General features: G+C 33.8%; 1 protein-coding gene across 5 annotated transcripts in view; it reads left to right on the plus strand.

Moving 5' to 3' along the window:
- Positions 1 to 14,894, plus strand: part of ZNF280D (zinc finger protein 280D) — a 124,300-nt gene that overhangs the window by 26,007 nt on the left and 83,399 nt on the right. For all 5 annotated transcript variants that reach the window (XR_007133084.1, XM_047766274.1, XM_047766276.1 and 2 more), the window contains 3 exons: positions 3,086 to 3,151; positions 3,249 to 3,388; positions 12,540 to 12,657. Coding sequence is in view for 4 of the 5 variants with exons in the window: in XM_047766274.1 (XP_047622230.1) it covers positions 3,086 to 3,151; positions 3,249 to 3,388; positions 12,540 to 12,657 (324 nt within the window). In the remaining variant the exon portion in view is untranslated. The remainder of the gene's footprint in view (positions 1 to 3,085; positions 3,152 to 3,248; positions 3,389 to 12,539; positions 12,658 to 14,894) is intronic.

Consider the following 14,894-nt stretch of genomic DNA (forward strand, 5'->3'; position numbering starts at 1 on the left):
TAATTTCTTTTTCTGCTCTTTCATTGTTAGAAAGAGAATGCAGTTGATTTCTGTGTATTAATTTTGTATCCTCCGACTCTAACAGTTTTCTGGTAGAGTCTTTAGGATTCTCTAGGTATAGTATCATGTCGTCTGCAAATAGTGATAGTTTTTACTTCTTCCTTTCCAATTTGGATTCCTTTTATTTCTTTTACTTCTCTGATTGCTGTGGCTAGGGCTTCCAGAACTATGTTGAAGAGTAGTGGTGAGAGCGGGCATCCTTGTCTTGTTCCTGATCTCAGTGGGAATTCTTTCAGCTTTTCACCATTGAGAATGATGTTTGCTATGGGTTTGTCATATATGGCCTCTATCATGTTGAGGTAGGTTCCTGTTATGCGCACTTTCTGGAGGGTTTTTTTTTTTTTTTAATCAGAAATGGGTGTTGGATTTTGTCAAAGACTTTTTCCAGATTTCCAGATTCCCATGGAGACTTTGCCTTGCCCTGGGACTCAGTGCACATGAACGTCTGTGTGCACCTTTTAAGAATGAGGTCTCCTTTTCCCCCAGTCCTGTGGAGCTCCTGCGCACAAGCCCCACTGGGCTTCGGTGCCAGATGCTCCGGGGCTCTTTCTCCCCGTGCCAGAACCCCACATGTGAGAGTCTGATGTGGGGCTCAGAACTCTCACTCCTGTAGGTGAGTCTCTGTGGACCAGTTAGTTTCCAGTCTGTGGAGCTTTCCACCCAGGAGGTATGGGGTTGTTTATATTGTGAAATCGCTCCTCCTACCTGTTGATGTGTCCTCCTCTTTTTCTTCTGGAGTGGGATATCTTTTTTAAGATTTCCGGTCCATTTGGGTGAAGAGTGCTCAGTCTTTAGTTGTGAATTTTATTGTTTTTAGGAGAGAAGTTGATCTCCAGTCCTTCTATTCCGCCATCTTAATCCCATTTCACTAAATAAATTTGGGTTAGTCTCAAATAGCAGTTCTCACATCTGAGCAATTGCCTCATTGCAATGTCATCTGTACATAGCTATAAAATGTATATGCAGTGAATGATTGCACAGTTTCTGGCCTGCGTGTCAACAGGGGCTGCATTTTCTGACTATATCCATCTTCCAGTAGCTGGCATTTATATTCCTTGAGATAGAAGGACAGTGTCTACAACCATCCTACTTGGGTGATGGAACAGTTAGTTAATACTTAAATCCTTCTGGCCTTGTAGCAGAATACCTTGGTACCTTTGTGAATTATTAGATTTCAATTAAAGGAATTTGCTTTGGCATTGTTATAAAGTTAAAGACCAATGACTCTGGTTAAAATGTCCACTCAAGAATGTATAAAAGTGCATAGAAACAATGTACAGATTTTAGGGAAGAAAGCGAAAATGGATCTCTTTCCATTGCATTTACATGTTTGCTTGTTTAAGTCGGGAGAATTTAGTAAAGAATTTAACCAGCATGCTAGTGTTTTCTTCACAAGGCAGTGCTTAAAAGTGTAATTAAGAGACTAATTTTAAATTTTCTGAAAGCCTAGTTCTTTCTTCTGTTGCTTCTAAACTTGGAATGGCACTTATATTCAGTTTTATCAGAGGAAGAATAGTTTCACCAATTTAATTCTGGTAGCATTTTCTGTGGTAGATTGATAACCTCTCATGAAGATTTTAATGGAGTGCCATTTTGATTATAAATTGAACTAGTTCATGATGGGCATGCTTGTTGATGATGGTGGAACATAAATATGTATTCTCTTAATTAGTGTTTCTAGTCACTGATTATTTTATACTAGAATATTACCATATTTCAAAATTGTTATTCAAGTTCTCTTACTGAAAACATGACAACTAATATTTAAATTGAATTTATACTGATTGTAGATGACTGTTAACTGTATTTAAGTAGTATAATGTGTATTAGTTTTAAAAGAATTCTGTCAAAAGTGTATTGATCCCAGTGGAATTTCTTTCCTGTACCAAGATGCAGAATTTAAATGATTTTATTATTGTTTGCGTATAAACCATAACATATTTTAACATATGGAGTAAAAGTTAAATGTTTATATACAGTTGCCAGGAAGGAAGATAAAAACTTTTGTTTTGTAGAATACAATCACCAAAAAGTACTTTAGCAATAGTTTGATGGTTTGAGCAAATACTTAATCTCGAATTTCTATATGAAAATGATGTCAAGTTATTTGAGCAGATTTTTTTTTCAGGACACCTCTAGTACTTAAGTATAGAGCACTGTATTGCCACTATCAGAAAACAGTCTTACTTTTGTATGTCCCTTTATTTTATAGAATTATTTTATGGGAGCTGGACTCTTTCTGCTGAGGGAAAAAAAAGAAGTCTGGTGTTTGTGCTTTTATGTTTTTCTGACCAACAATTTTAGACAAATCTTCATTCTTCTAAATTTTAGTTTGAGTATCGAATAACCTCTAAGATACAGAGTTCACATACAGTTAGGAACTTTAAACTGATTCTGAAAGTCATATTAGGCTCTGATTGTCTTCTGATGTAGTGGTACATTTGAACCCCCTTAAGTTATTATGGTAAACTGGGTGTTCATTTGGGTCTGTATTCTCTGATAGTTACCCTTTTAGGACATGAGTAATGGTGTAGATAATTCAGTGAGATTCCTCATTATGACACTTGAGGACTTATAGGGGTGTCAGTAGGATATGGACATTGGACGAGGGTTTGATTTTGAACTTGAGCATATGTACAGCCCTTTCATGAACCAAAGAAAGATGTATCCTTCAATGATAATTTTTATATGAGTATATCTTTGGAAATTTTTTGCCAATTATATGGACTATTTCTTTGCCATGCAGCACATTTGACTTATAGGTAGTCATATTTATCATTCTTTAACTTCTGGCTTTTGGAGTTTAAGTTACAGTCAGAAAGGTTGTTCTTATTCTATAAAACAATTATAATCTTTGTTTAGTAGATAAAGATATATATGTCTAAAATTAACTGTATTCAGTAATCAGTGTTAACTTGTATAGTCCTTCCAGGAAGCTATTTAATTGTTATCAGTTTACATTTTCTGTTATCTTAGTGTATGTCATTCAAACAATGAATTTTAATATACATGTAATTTTTTATAGACATTTTGAATAGAGTAAACCCCAGCTCATATTCAAGGGGAATAAAGAATGGCGCACTCAGCCGAGGTATGTTATTTTATGATTTTAGTTTTAAAGTGAAGTATTTTGACATCATTGATTATACAGGAATATATTCAATGTATTGTGTAATTTTAAAATACAGGTATTACTGCTGCATTCAAGTCTACAAGTCAACACTACACGAACCCAACATCAAATCCGGTGGCTGCCTCACCAGTAAATTTTCATCCTGAATCTAGATCTTCAGATAGTTCTGTTATTGTTCAGCCTTTGTCTAAACCTGTAAGTGTTTCTGAAACTACACAGTCAGCTCAGGGATACATAGGATATTATTTATCAATATCAACAATGCCCAGTTAAAATTCTGGACTACCTTGGGTAATCATCCAGTAGAATCATAATCTCCATCAGAAGCTGTCAATATCTTTGTTATAGCTCACCTAGTACCCAAATAATAATTGCAAGAACAAACTACCCAGGCTTTCTTGTATCAGGTAATATGCTTAAATTAAACAGGTACAGTATTGAAAACATTGCTATCAAAACATGAATAAAAACTATAATCAGTAATGAATATTGCCTAGTGGCAAACTATTTCAGATTGTAAACTGGACCAAGTGTTCTTAGTTAATTGGGAGTATTGTTGAGAGGTTGTTGTAGCTTTTTATTCTGAAACATACTTTCAATAACTTAACAGAAAGTAATAGTTAATATTTATTGAGCTGTTAATATGTGTAAGGCTTTGTACTAAATGCTATACATATAAAATAGATGATTAATGAGAACCTACTGTAAAGCAGAGGAAGGTCTACTTGTTAGTTTGTAATAACCTATATGGGAGAAATGAATGGATATATTTATATGTATGGCAGATTGACTGCTGTACATCTGAAATCAATACAATGTTGTAAGTCAACTCTACTCCAATAAAATTTTTAAAAAATGCTATACATAAATTAATCTCATTTAATTCTTAAGTGTTCCTGTGAAGATGAATTAGGCACTATTATTTATCTCTGTTTTATAGTTGAGGAAACTGAGACCCACATAGGTTAAATAATTCACTCAAAGTCACACAACTGGCAAATGATAGGTCTTGGATTTCAATATAGATGAACTCATAGTTTACATGTATTTGTATACATAATATACATATTTGTTATGTATAAATGTATACTCTTAAAAAAAATGGAAGCATTACCTTAGTGTAGAAGTTTTCAAACTAGTGTCGTAGCCTTAGTACCCAGAGGTTTTCCTGAGATTCTTTCATGGGTTTGGGCTCAACAGATTTGTCATAATAACATAAAGACACTATTTGCTTTTTTTCACCGTATTAACCTTTTACACTGATGATGCAAAAGCACTGGTGGCTAACCGATGGTGCCTTAGTATGTATAGTAATTTTTATATTAGTCACCACCATGCACTCACAATAAAAATTATTCTGGTGATACTCAATTCCCTTGATGAAGTATTAAAATGTTATTGATTTTGTTAACTTTCTACCCTTGAATATATGTGTCTTTAAAAATATTTTCTGTTATCAAATGGGTACTATGCATAAAGTACATCTGTGTTTAAAGTATGGTGATTATCTTGAGGAAAAGCCCTCAAAAGTGATTGAATTTTGAGTGGAACTACCCAGAAGACCATTTTTTTACTTGAAAGAATGACTGACAAACCATGATGTACATTACTATTAACTTAGTAGTTTAAAACCATACCTTTTTATTTTTATTTTATTCATTTTTTACAAATTTTATTAGAGTATAGTTGACTTACAAAGTTGTGTTAGTTTCAGGTGTACAGCAAAGTAAATCAGTTACACATATATTCATTCCTTTTCAGATTCTTTTCCCATATAGGTTATTACACAGTTTTGAGTAATTACCCTAGTAGGTCCTTGTTACCTATCTTTTTTATGTAAGGTACTGTGTGCATATTAATACCAACCCCTTAATTTTTCCCTCCCCCCACCATTTCCCCTTTGATAACCAAAGTTTAGTTTCAGAGTCTTTGAATCTGTTTCTGTTTTGTAAGTTCTCTTGTATCTTTTTAAAATTAGATTCCAAATATTAATGATATCATATGATATTTGTCTTTCTTTTACTGCGATACTTTGCTTACTATGATAATGTCTAGGTCCATGCAGATGGCATTATTTCATTCTTTTTTATGGCTGAGTAACACTCCATTGAATATATGTGCCCTGTTTTCTTTTTCCATTCCTCTGTTGTTGGAGGTTTAGGTTGCTTCCTTGTCTTGGCTATTGTGAATAGTGCTACAGTAAAGATTGGGGTGCATGTATCTTTCGTTCTTTTCGTATTATGCTTTTCTCCAGATACATGCCCAGAAGTGGGATTGCTAGATCATGTGGTAGTTCTATATTTAGTTTTTTTTTGGCAGGGGGGCTGAACCTAGGGCATATGGAAGTTCCCAGGCTAGGGGTCAGATTGGCACTACAGTTGCTGGCCTACGCCATAGCCACAGCAATGTGGGATCCAAGCCGTGTCTGTGACCTATACCACAACTCTGCAACACTGGATCTTTAACCTACTGAGTGAGGCCAGGGATCAAACCTGCATCCTCATGGATACTAGTTGGATTCACTTCCACTGTACCACAATGGCAACTCCTATGTTTAGTTTTTAAAGGAATCTTCATACTCTTTCCATAGTGGTTGCACCAGCTTACATTCCCACCAACACTATAGCAAGATTCCCTTTTCTTTACACCCTCTCCAGCATTTATTGTTTGTAGACTTTTTGATGATGGCCACTATGACTGTTGTGAAGTTATACCTCAGAGTTTTGATTTGCATTTTTCTAACAATTAGTGATGTTGAGCATCTTTTCATAAAACCACATATTTTTACTATCTCACAGATTATGTGGTCAGGAGTCAAGTCATTGCTTAGTTGGATCTCCTACTTCATGAAGTCTCAAGGCTACATTCAAGGTGTGGGCTTTGAGCTTGCAGTCTCATCTGAAGCTCAACTGAGGAAATATCTGCTTCCAAGTTCTCATGGTTATTGGCAGCAGTTACGGGTTGTCAAATTGAGAATCTTAGTATTTTACTGGCTTTTGGCTGGCTCATAGCCAGGTGGCTCTTTCCAACATGACTTCCTATTTCCTCAAAGCCTGCAGGGGAGAGAGAATCCTTAGCAGAATCCTTAGCATAATCACATACAAAAAAGTTATGTATATTCTGTCATTTTTGCTATATTCTGTTGGTTTTAAGCAAGCCACATATGTTTTGCACACAGAGGACATTGCACAGGACATGAATAGGGGTGAGGATCATGGGAGCTACTTTAGTGTCTGTCTGACCTCGCACAATGAATTCTTCAATCTCTCTTATTTGGTAGACAGTTCCTCAAAATTGAACAAAGTCCACCTGTCACTTAAAGGAAAAGAACTCAAAAGTATTTCTTGCCACTGATGAAATTTGAGCTATCAAGCAAAAATTAAAATTTTGAACAACTTGTATCTGCCATCATGATCTTGACAGCTTCCCAGTACATAAAGATTTTTCTGATGGGTGATGGTGTTAATAAACATGATTTTTCGATACTGTATAGTGAACTCTGTTGACTTTTGGACATTTTGCATACTTCAAAAAACTCAGTATTTTCTAAATGATATATGATACAATAAAACCATTAGTGGATAATACTCATTTAGAGTGGAAGATAGACAATAGATTTTAATGTAACAAAGTTAAAAAATTCAGGGATAAGGAGCCAGATTCTGTTTTGGAATAGACTTTTAGGAAAATAACAACTCTTGAGTTTTGGTATAGTATCAAAGAAATATATCAACATTTATCTTAATGTGCTATTTGAAAATTCCTTTCAAATATCAATCTTTATGAAGCCAGTTTATATTTTCAATGCAAACCATGTATTCCTACAGAATGAAAGCAGAAGATATGAGAGTATAGCAGTTTTTGATTAATCTAGACATTAAAGAGATTTGCAGAAATGTAGAACAATGCTACTATTTTCACTTTTTTGGTGTGTGTTTGCTAATAGCCATTTTTAATAGAAATGTTATTTATGTTAATCTGTAATGGATTTATTATTATTTAAAATGAAATTAAGTATTTTTAAAAATTCTGTTTTAATCTCTAATATAGTAAATATCAGTAGATAATAACCTGCCTAAATAAAAATCCTTTGAGTCCTCAGTAATTTTTAAATTTGTAAAGGGGTTATGTAACCAAGGAGTTAGAGGTATTAAAACAAAAAGTTACCCCAAATGTGAAGATTCTTTGTTATTAGTTGGAATCTAATTACTCAGTGCTTTTTTCATGCTCTAATAAGGTATTTGGCATTGACCTTAGAGAAATAGTAAACTTTCCTTTAATGTTTGTTCTTTTTAACAATAAGTGAAACAACTACCGGAGCACCTATAAATTTTCTTGGCAGATATTCAAGTTCAAAACCAGAGTTGAATCCAGATATTTTTAGTATTTTCCTGTATTTCATATCATACTACTGTAAGGTAATCTGCATATTTTAAAAATTGATATTTTGAGGTGGTATCTTTCAGGAAGACTATTAAATTTAATTTCATAAAAAGGAAAGTCCATGGCTAAATAAACTCAACTCCCACTTATATTTTGAAGATGATATGTATCATAAAAACATAAGAGTATCTTTGGGTAAACACTCCCCCCCCCCCAATTTCCTCCTGAATCTTTTCTGTGGTTTTAGCATTCTGAAATAATTAGTATTGAAATGAGCCCTGGACTGGTAGTTTTAAAACTTAGATTGAAGCAAGAGACTTGAATGTTGATTCTGCCTTATTCTTAAGCATTGTCAAAACCTCTTTGAGCCTTATTTTCTTCATTTCTAAAATGAGATAAAATTTTACCCGGACCTCTGACTGTCAAATCCTGAATCCTAAGATGGCAAGCTACCCAAAATGTAAAGATTCTTTGTTATTAGTTGGAGTCAACTTAACTTGGTGGTTTTCTCATGCTTATTGTAAACTGTTTGGCACTTGGGGTAGAAAATCAACAGAAGAAACTATTACTTAATTTGCTTTGATAGATAAAAATCTTTTCAACATTGAACCCAGGGAATAAAAAATAACAAAGTGAGAATTGATATCTTTGGTGTTATAAAAGTTAGAAACTAGAGCTTTTTCTAATTCAAAATGTTTTACTTCTGTGGGCATAGTTTTTAAATCAGAGCACCTCAATTGCTGATTCCTGATCTTGGGGCGTTTTTAATTTAAAAGAAATTTTGTCAGTTGTTCTGGGTGGATGGGTCTTGGAAATAATATACTTTGAAAAGCTCTCCAGGTGATTCCAATGTGTGCATACATTAGACTGTGCAGTTAAGAATGATGGGGATGTATTACAGAGTAAATTGAGAATCCTATGTAAGGGAATTCACTCCAAGTTTTGGAAGCCACTGTTTTTTAATAAATTATAATTACAGCTTTTCATTTTATGTTTTGTGTTTATGTGTGTATGTTTTCCATGTATTATTTCTATACTTCAATATCTCAAATTTCTTTCACATAGCGAGGCTATATTATTATCATTTAAAAAGTCAGTGTGATATAGTTAAGGTTATATCCTTTATAATTAGACCCACGTTCCCATTATAGCTTCATCAGTAATAAGTGGGGCTGTGTTGGGAACCTTATGTTACCACACCTAACCCTGTTTATAAAATGGGGTATAATATTGTTTTAATTAGTGCTGTTGTGACGACTACTTGATGATGTACATACAGTGTACCATGAAATACATGTATGTTTAAAATACAATTGTGGCTGTTTTTTAAGTGTGAAAGTTTTATTTTTTATTTTTATTTACTTAATTTATTTTTTGTCTTTTGTCTTTCTGGGCTGCACCCGCAGTATATGGAGGTTCCCAGGCTAGGGGTTGAATCAGAGCTGTAGCTGCCAGCCTACTCCAGAGCCACAGCAATGCCAGAGCCAAGCCATGTCTGACCTACACCACAGCTCATGGCAAGGCTTAACCCACATGAGTTTGAGGGGTCGAACCCTCAAACTCATGGTTCCTAATTGGATTCGTTTCCACTGCTCCATGAATGGGAACTCCAGTTTGAAAGGTTTAAAACTTGAAGTTCAGAAGTGACTTGCCCAGAGTTTTGTAGCTCAATAAATGTGTGGATCTTCAGGATCCCAGTCTACCACCTATCTACCCTTACTGTTGTGTTTGATATTTTCCTGAACTGTTTAGAAGACATTAAAAATTTCATGTTGGATAATTATTTTAACAAGTTTTTGTTGTGTATGCCTCCTCTCTGAAATTGTGGTGCTTAAATTAATGAGTTGTTTTCCTAGGAAAAGGTTTAACAGTTAACTTTATACTTATGTTAAATAATTGATTTTGAAAATGCAAGTGAATATTTTCCATTTTTTTAAGTATAAATATTTGAAGAAGATATTTATCTTTTTTTTTTTCATTTTACTGCTGTACCTGTGACATATCGAAGTTCCCAGGCTCACGGTCAAATCAGAGCTGTAGCTGCTGGCCTATGCCACAACCACAGCAACACAGAATCCGAGTTGCATCTGCGACCTACATAGCAGCTCGTGGAATGCCAGATCCTTTAACCCACTGAGTGAGGTCAGGGATTAAACCTGCATCCTCATTCAAACTAGTTGGATTCTTAATCCGCAGAGCCACAGTGGGAACTCCTGAAGAAGATATTTATCTTGAAGAAAGATTGTGCTTGGTTATAATTAAGTCATATGGCATTACGGATTTTTTTTTTTTTAAAATACCACAGATTAAGGCTTAAATGTGAATATCTGGCTGTTAGGCCTCAAATTATAGGAGTAATTTGGGTTACTTCAATATATTCCCATAACAACTTCTTTTCTTTTTTTTTTTTTTTAAAAAAACAACAATCATTTATTTAGTCACAAATCTGCAATTTTTGCAAAGTCTGGTCAAGAAGGCTTATTTCTTCTTTTTAAAGTTAAGAAAAAAATTTGTATTGACGTAACATACAGCTTTATTTTAGTTTCAGTTTACAACATAATGATTCAGTATTTGTATATGTTGTGACATAGTCACCAAACTCTAGTTAGTCTGTCACTGTACATCATTACAGAATGTTTTTTTCTTGTGATAAGAAATTTTAAGATCTTTCTTAGCTACTGTCACATATGCAATACAGCATTGTTAACTATAGTCACCATGGTGACCATCACATCCCCATGACTTATTTATTTTATAACTGGAAGCTTGTACCTTTGACTCCCTTTACCCATATCTTTGTTTCAATAGCTTCTTATGGACAAACCAATGTCAACAGAAAAGTTAATAGTAAACCAAAATTCTTAAAATTTTTTATTCTTTAATTTTTAAACACAAAAGGAAGGCTCTCTGTTTTTATTTTTTTATTTTTTATTTTTTTTTTTTTAGGGTCACACTCACAGCATATGGAAATTCCCAGGCTAGGGGTCAAATCGGAGCTACAGCTGCCGGCCTACACCACAGCCACAGCAACGCCAGATCTGAGCTTTGTCTCTGACCTCCACAGCTCATGGCAACGCCAGATCATTAACCCACTGAGTGAGGCCAGGGATCGAACCCGCAACCTCATGGTTCTGAGTCAGATTCATTTCTGCTGAGCCATGACGGGAACTCCTGTTTTTATTTTGAAGTAATATGTATTTTGGTGGGAAAGTTTAGAAACAAAGAAGAGTACATATTGTATTTTGATTTCTTTTTTGTCCCTTGAAGACAGAGTATAAAGTATATCAATCAGGACCATACTGTATACACAGACATGGATTTCTCTTTTTACATTAAACATTCTACTTTGCAAATAGTATATGCTATTATTTTTTAACTCATAAATTTTTATTTCAAACTAATTTTAGACTTAGGAAAAATAATACAATATATCCCTAACCTAGTCTCCCCTAATGCTAATATCTTATAACTCAGTTGTAGGCCTTGTTCAAATTTTACCAGTTTTAATATTAATGTCATTTTTCTTTCCCAGAATCCTATTCAGGATCACACGTTACAGTTTGTTATTTCTTCTTAGTCTCTTCATATTTTTGTACAGTTTCTTATTCTTTGTCTATCATGACTTTGATACTTGTAAGAGAAGTTGGCAGTTATTTTGTATTGTATAATTGCCATTATCTTTATTTGTATTTCTTTAGTAAGTTGGAAGAAAGTTTTTTGTATGTATTGATAATTTGTATTTTGCTTTTGAAATGCCTTGGTTTATGTCCTTTGCCTGTTTTTGTTTTTAAGTGACTTTTTCCCTTTTGATCTTTAAGCATTATAAATCTTAAAGCTTTTGCTTGTTATATATATTGTGATGTATAAAATGGTTCAAAAGTCACTCTGAGAACTTATTCTCTAGTCTTTTTATAAATAGCTTTGGAATCGTGTGTGTGTGTGTGTTTATGTGTGTATATCAGAATATTTAACATATAATAGTTTCGCAGTCTGTTTATAGTCCTAACTTACATTGACTATGCTTTTTATAATTATTTATACTAAATATATGTGGTGGCTAACATGTAAAATTATACTACTTTATACTTGACTATATTATGAGTCATCTCATAGTTTTCACTCTTCTCTTCTTGATACCTTTCTGTTAGCTGGGACCACCCTTTCTCCTGATGGAAAGGCTGATACTCCTTGAGTCTAAGGCCTCCAGGAGCAGAGCAGCTGTCCCAGATCATTCCTATAAACAACTTCCATTCTAAACCCTGTGTGCATGGCTTTCTTACTTATTCACCCTGCTGACCAGGCAGCTTTCATAATTTGCCCAATGAGATAGGAGATTGCCTGGCCTAGAATGGCTTTCTGTGGGATGGTGAGAAGAGTGGGGGACCCGTTCTTTCTCTTCCTGACCCTTGGCTTATAAATTTTGCCAATAAAGATGATTCCAAAACTTTTACCAGATAATATATTTATCCTTAACCCTGATGCACCATACTGCAGATTAATTTCCAGTTTGTTTGCCCTGCTCTTTTATCTGTGGGGTTTTTAAAGATAGAGGAGTTTTTAAGTTTGTACTTAGGTCAGTATGTTTTCTTATTTTCGTTCGTTGCTTTTACCCAAAGATTTTGATAAGTTCTGCTGTTTTCCTTTTTGATAGGAATACTGCATTTTTAGTAACTCTTACCTAGAAAAAAAAAGGAGAATTTGCCCCCTCCCCCCCGCATTTAAATTTTCTAGTTAGGAATAAGCCTGTTCTAAGTTATTGCTTGTTTTCAGTTTTAGTAGATGATAATTTTAGCAGATATCAATAATTGCCTTTGTGTTTTATAACATACTAGAAATGGAATCATCAAAGGTTATCCTTAAAATATTGGCATACAGTTAAATTTGCCTTTACAAAAGTTTATGAAAAAATAATTATAACTACATTGAATACATGTCATGTTCTCCCTTTGAAATATTTTGACAGGGTTATATAACCAACTCATCACGAGTTGTAACTAATAATTCTTCAGAATTACTGTTTGACTTGACCCAGGATACAGGCTTACCACATTACCAAGGAGGAACAACACTTTCTATAGCAGGTTGGTTTTAGCACTTTTTAAAAAAATTGGAAAAAGAAACTTGATGAATATGCAAATGGAGTTGGCTTTCTGTATTGAAGTGCATCCCTTCATGTTAAGTTTTTCACATATTGCAAGGTGGAATGGAGCTGACTGTTCTTGAATGCCTTTCTTGGTAATTTTAAATAAAATATTTAATAATAGAGTATTTTCTTTCTTTTTGTTAATTAAGTAGGCTAGTCAACTGAACTTATTTTTGTTTGGTATTAAACATGGGCTGAAAAATCTTAATTTCTGTTTTTTTTTTGTTTTTATTTTTTTAAATTTACTGATCTTTATTTTTTCCCTTATGGTTTACAGTGTTCTGTCAATTTTTTACTGTGTACAGCAAAGTGACTCAGTCACACACACACACACACACACACATAAATATATATATATATATATATATATACTTTCTTTTTCTCACATTATCCTCCTTCCTATTCCATCACAAGTGACTAGATATAGTTCCCTTTGCTATACAGCAGGATCTCATTGCTTATCCACTCCTAATTCATCTACTAAGCCCAGACTTCCAGTCTATCTCACTCCCTCCGCCTTGGCAACCACAAGTCTGTTCTCCAAGTCAATGCACTTCTGAAAAATCTTAATTTCTATAAGTTAGATAAGTCATCTGATTCCCTAAATACTCTGTTAAAAGAAGTATTTATTAGGTTCCGTGGCCACTAGTGTGGAAAAGTATATAGTTAATTTCTTAACTAGGTTAGTATTTTTTTTGTCTTTTTAGGGCCATACCTGCAGCTTATGGAGGTTCTCAGGCTAGGGGCCGAATTGGAGCTGAAGCTACTGGCCTACACCACAGCCATAGCAATGGGGATCTGAGCCGCATCTGTGACCTCCACTACAGCTCATGGCAACACCAGATCCTAACCCACTGAGCAAGGGCAGGGATCAAACCTGCATCCTCATGGATGTTAGTTGGGTTTGTTAACTGAGCCATGATGGGAACTCTGGTTGGTGTATTTCTATTTAATGAATGATTTAGATATGAAATATGGTTATAGAGTACTATTATGAAATGGCTGCAATGAATTTGTCTGTAGTCAGAACTTAGTAAGTACCCATTGAAGGAGTAATGAAATTTACCTGTTGAAGAAGGGCTATTTTTATTATTTACTATAACAAAGTTTTTCATTAACCTAAGATAAATTAGTATGCTATGAAAGAATTTTATCTTGTTGAAAATTCCTTGTGCAGGCAGTTATACTTTGTATATTAGCAATTTTGATGTATTTCAAATATTTAACTAAGTAAAGATTTGGGAGAATTTTTAGATTATTTACTAATAAATTGGTGTGGAAAAGTGACCAAACACTTGCCCAATTTTTTTATAGCAGTATTAATGCGAAAAATGTTTTTTTATGTGATAATGTTTAGTTGATATTCATTTCTTTGGCTATCACTTCCGTATTTGTAAAAACTAGTTAGTAAAATAGGTAAGAACCAAAAGAAACAAGGAGAAAAAAAGAGTTGTCTTAAGTCTGATTTTACAAATCACATGGACTTTATTTATAGAAAAAGCCTTAATTCCTGAAACTTCTTGGGACTAAGGACAGTGACTCCTGCTCTCCTTCTGAGTTTTTTACTGCAGAGAGAAAAACTTTAGTCTGTAGATTTGAACTGTTATTCTTAAGATTTTTGTAGTCTTTATCAAGTCTCTTTGCTTCAGTTTTCTTACAGTATTAAGGTGGAGATTTTATTTTTCATATTGAAAGCATTCATTCTCCAGACCTGCAATCAGCCGTTTGTAGATATAATTTTAATTCTTGCTTTTAGTTAGGGCACTCTGAGAACTAAAGGATAAGTAAAATGTGAAATGCATTATAAGCTTTAAAGGACTCAAAAACAGACATGTGATTTGAATTATAATAGGTACAATATGTTCAGTAGTACAATTAACTAATCAGGGTCAAGTGATCATGGATATTTGGAGAGAACTGGGTTTGAGTTTGATCTTGAATGAGAGTAGGATTTTTACTAGCAGAAATAGAGGTTTTGAGTATAGGAAACAACACAGGCCAAAGACAATAGAGATAAGTTAAAGGGTTAGAATTTAAAATTCATAAATGCAGAGTAATTTTATTTCTTAGGTTAAAAAATTCTTATATTAAAACAATCTATTTGTACTCTCTAGCATCTTATATTATATAGTCAGGATCTTAATCCAAAATACCAGCACTCATTGGTGTTTCAAG

The sequence above is a fragment of the Phacochoerus africanus genome, chromosome 2 (genome assembly GCF_016906955.1).
Source record: "Phacochoerus africanus isolate WHEZ1 chromosome 2, ROS_Pafr_v1, whole genome shotgun sequence".
NCBI classification, from domain to species: Eukaryota; Metazoa; Chordata; class Mammalia; order Artiodactyla; family Suidae; genus Phacochoerus; species Phacochoerus africanus.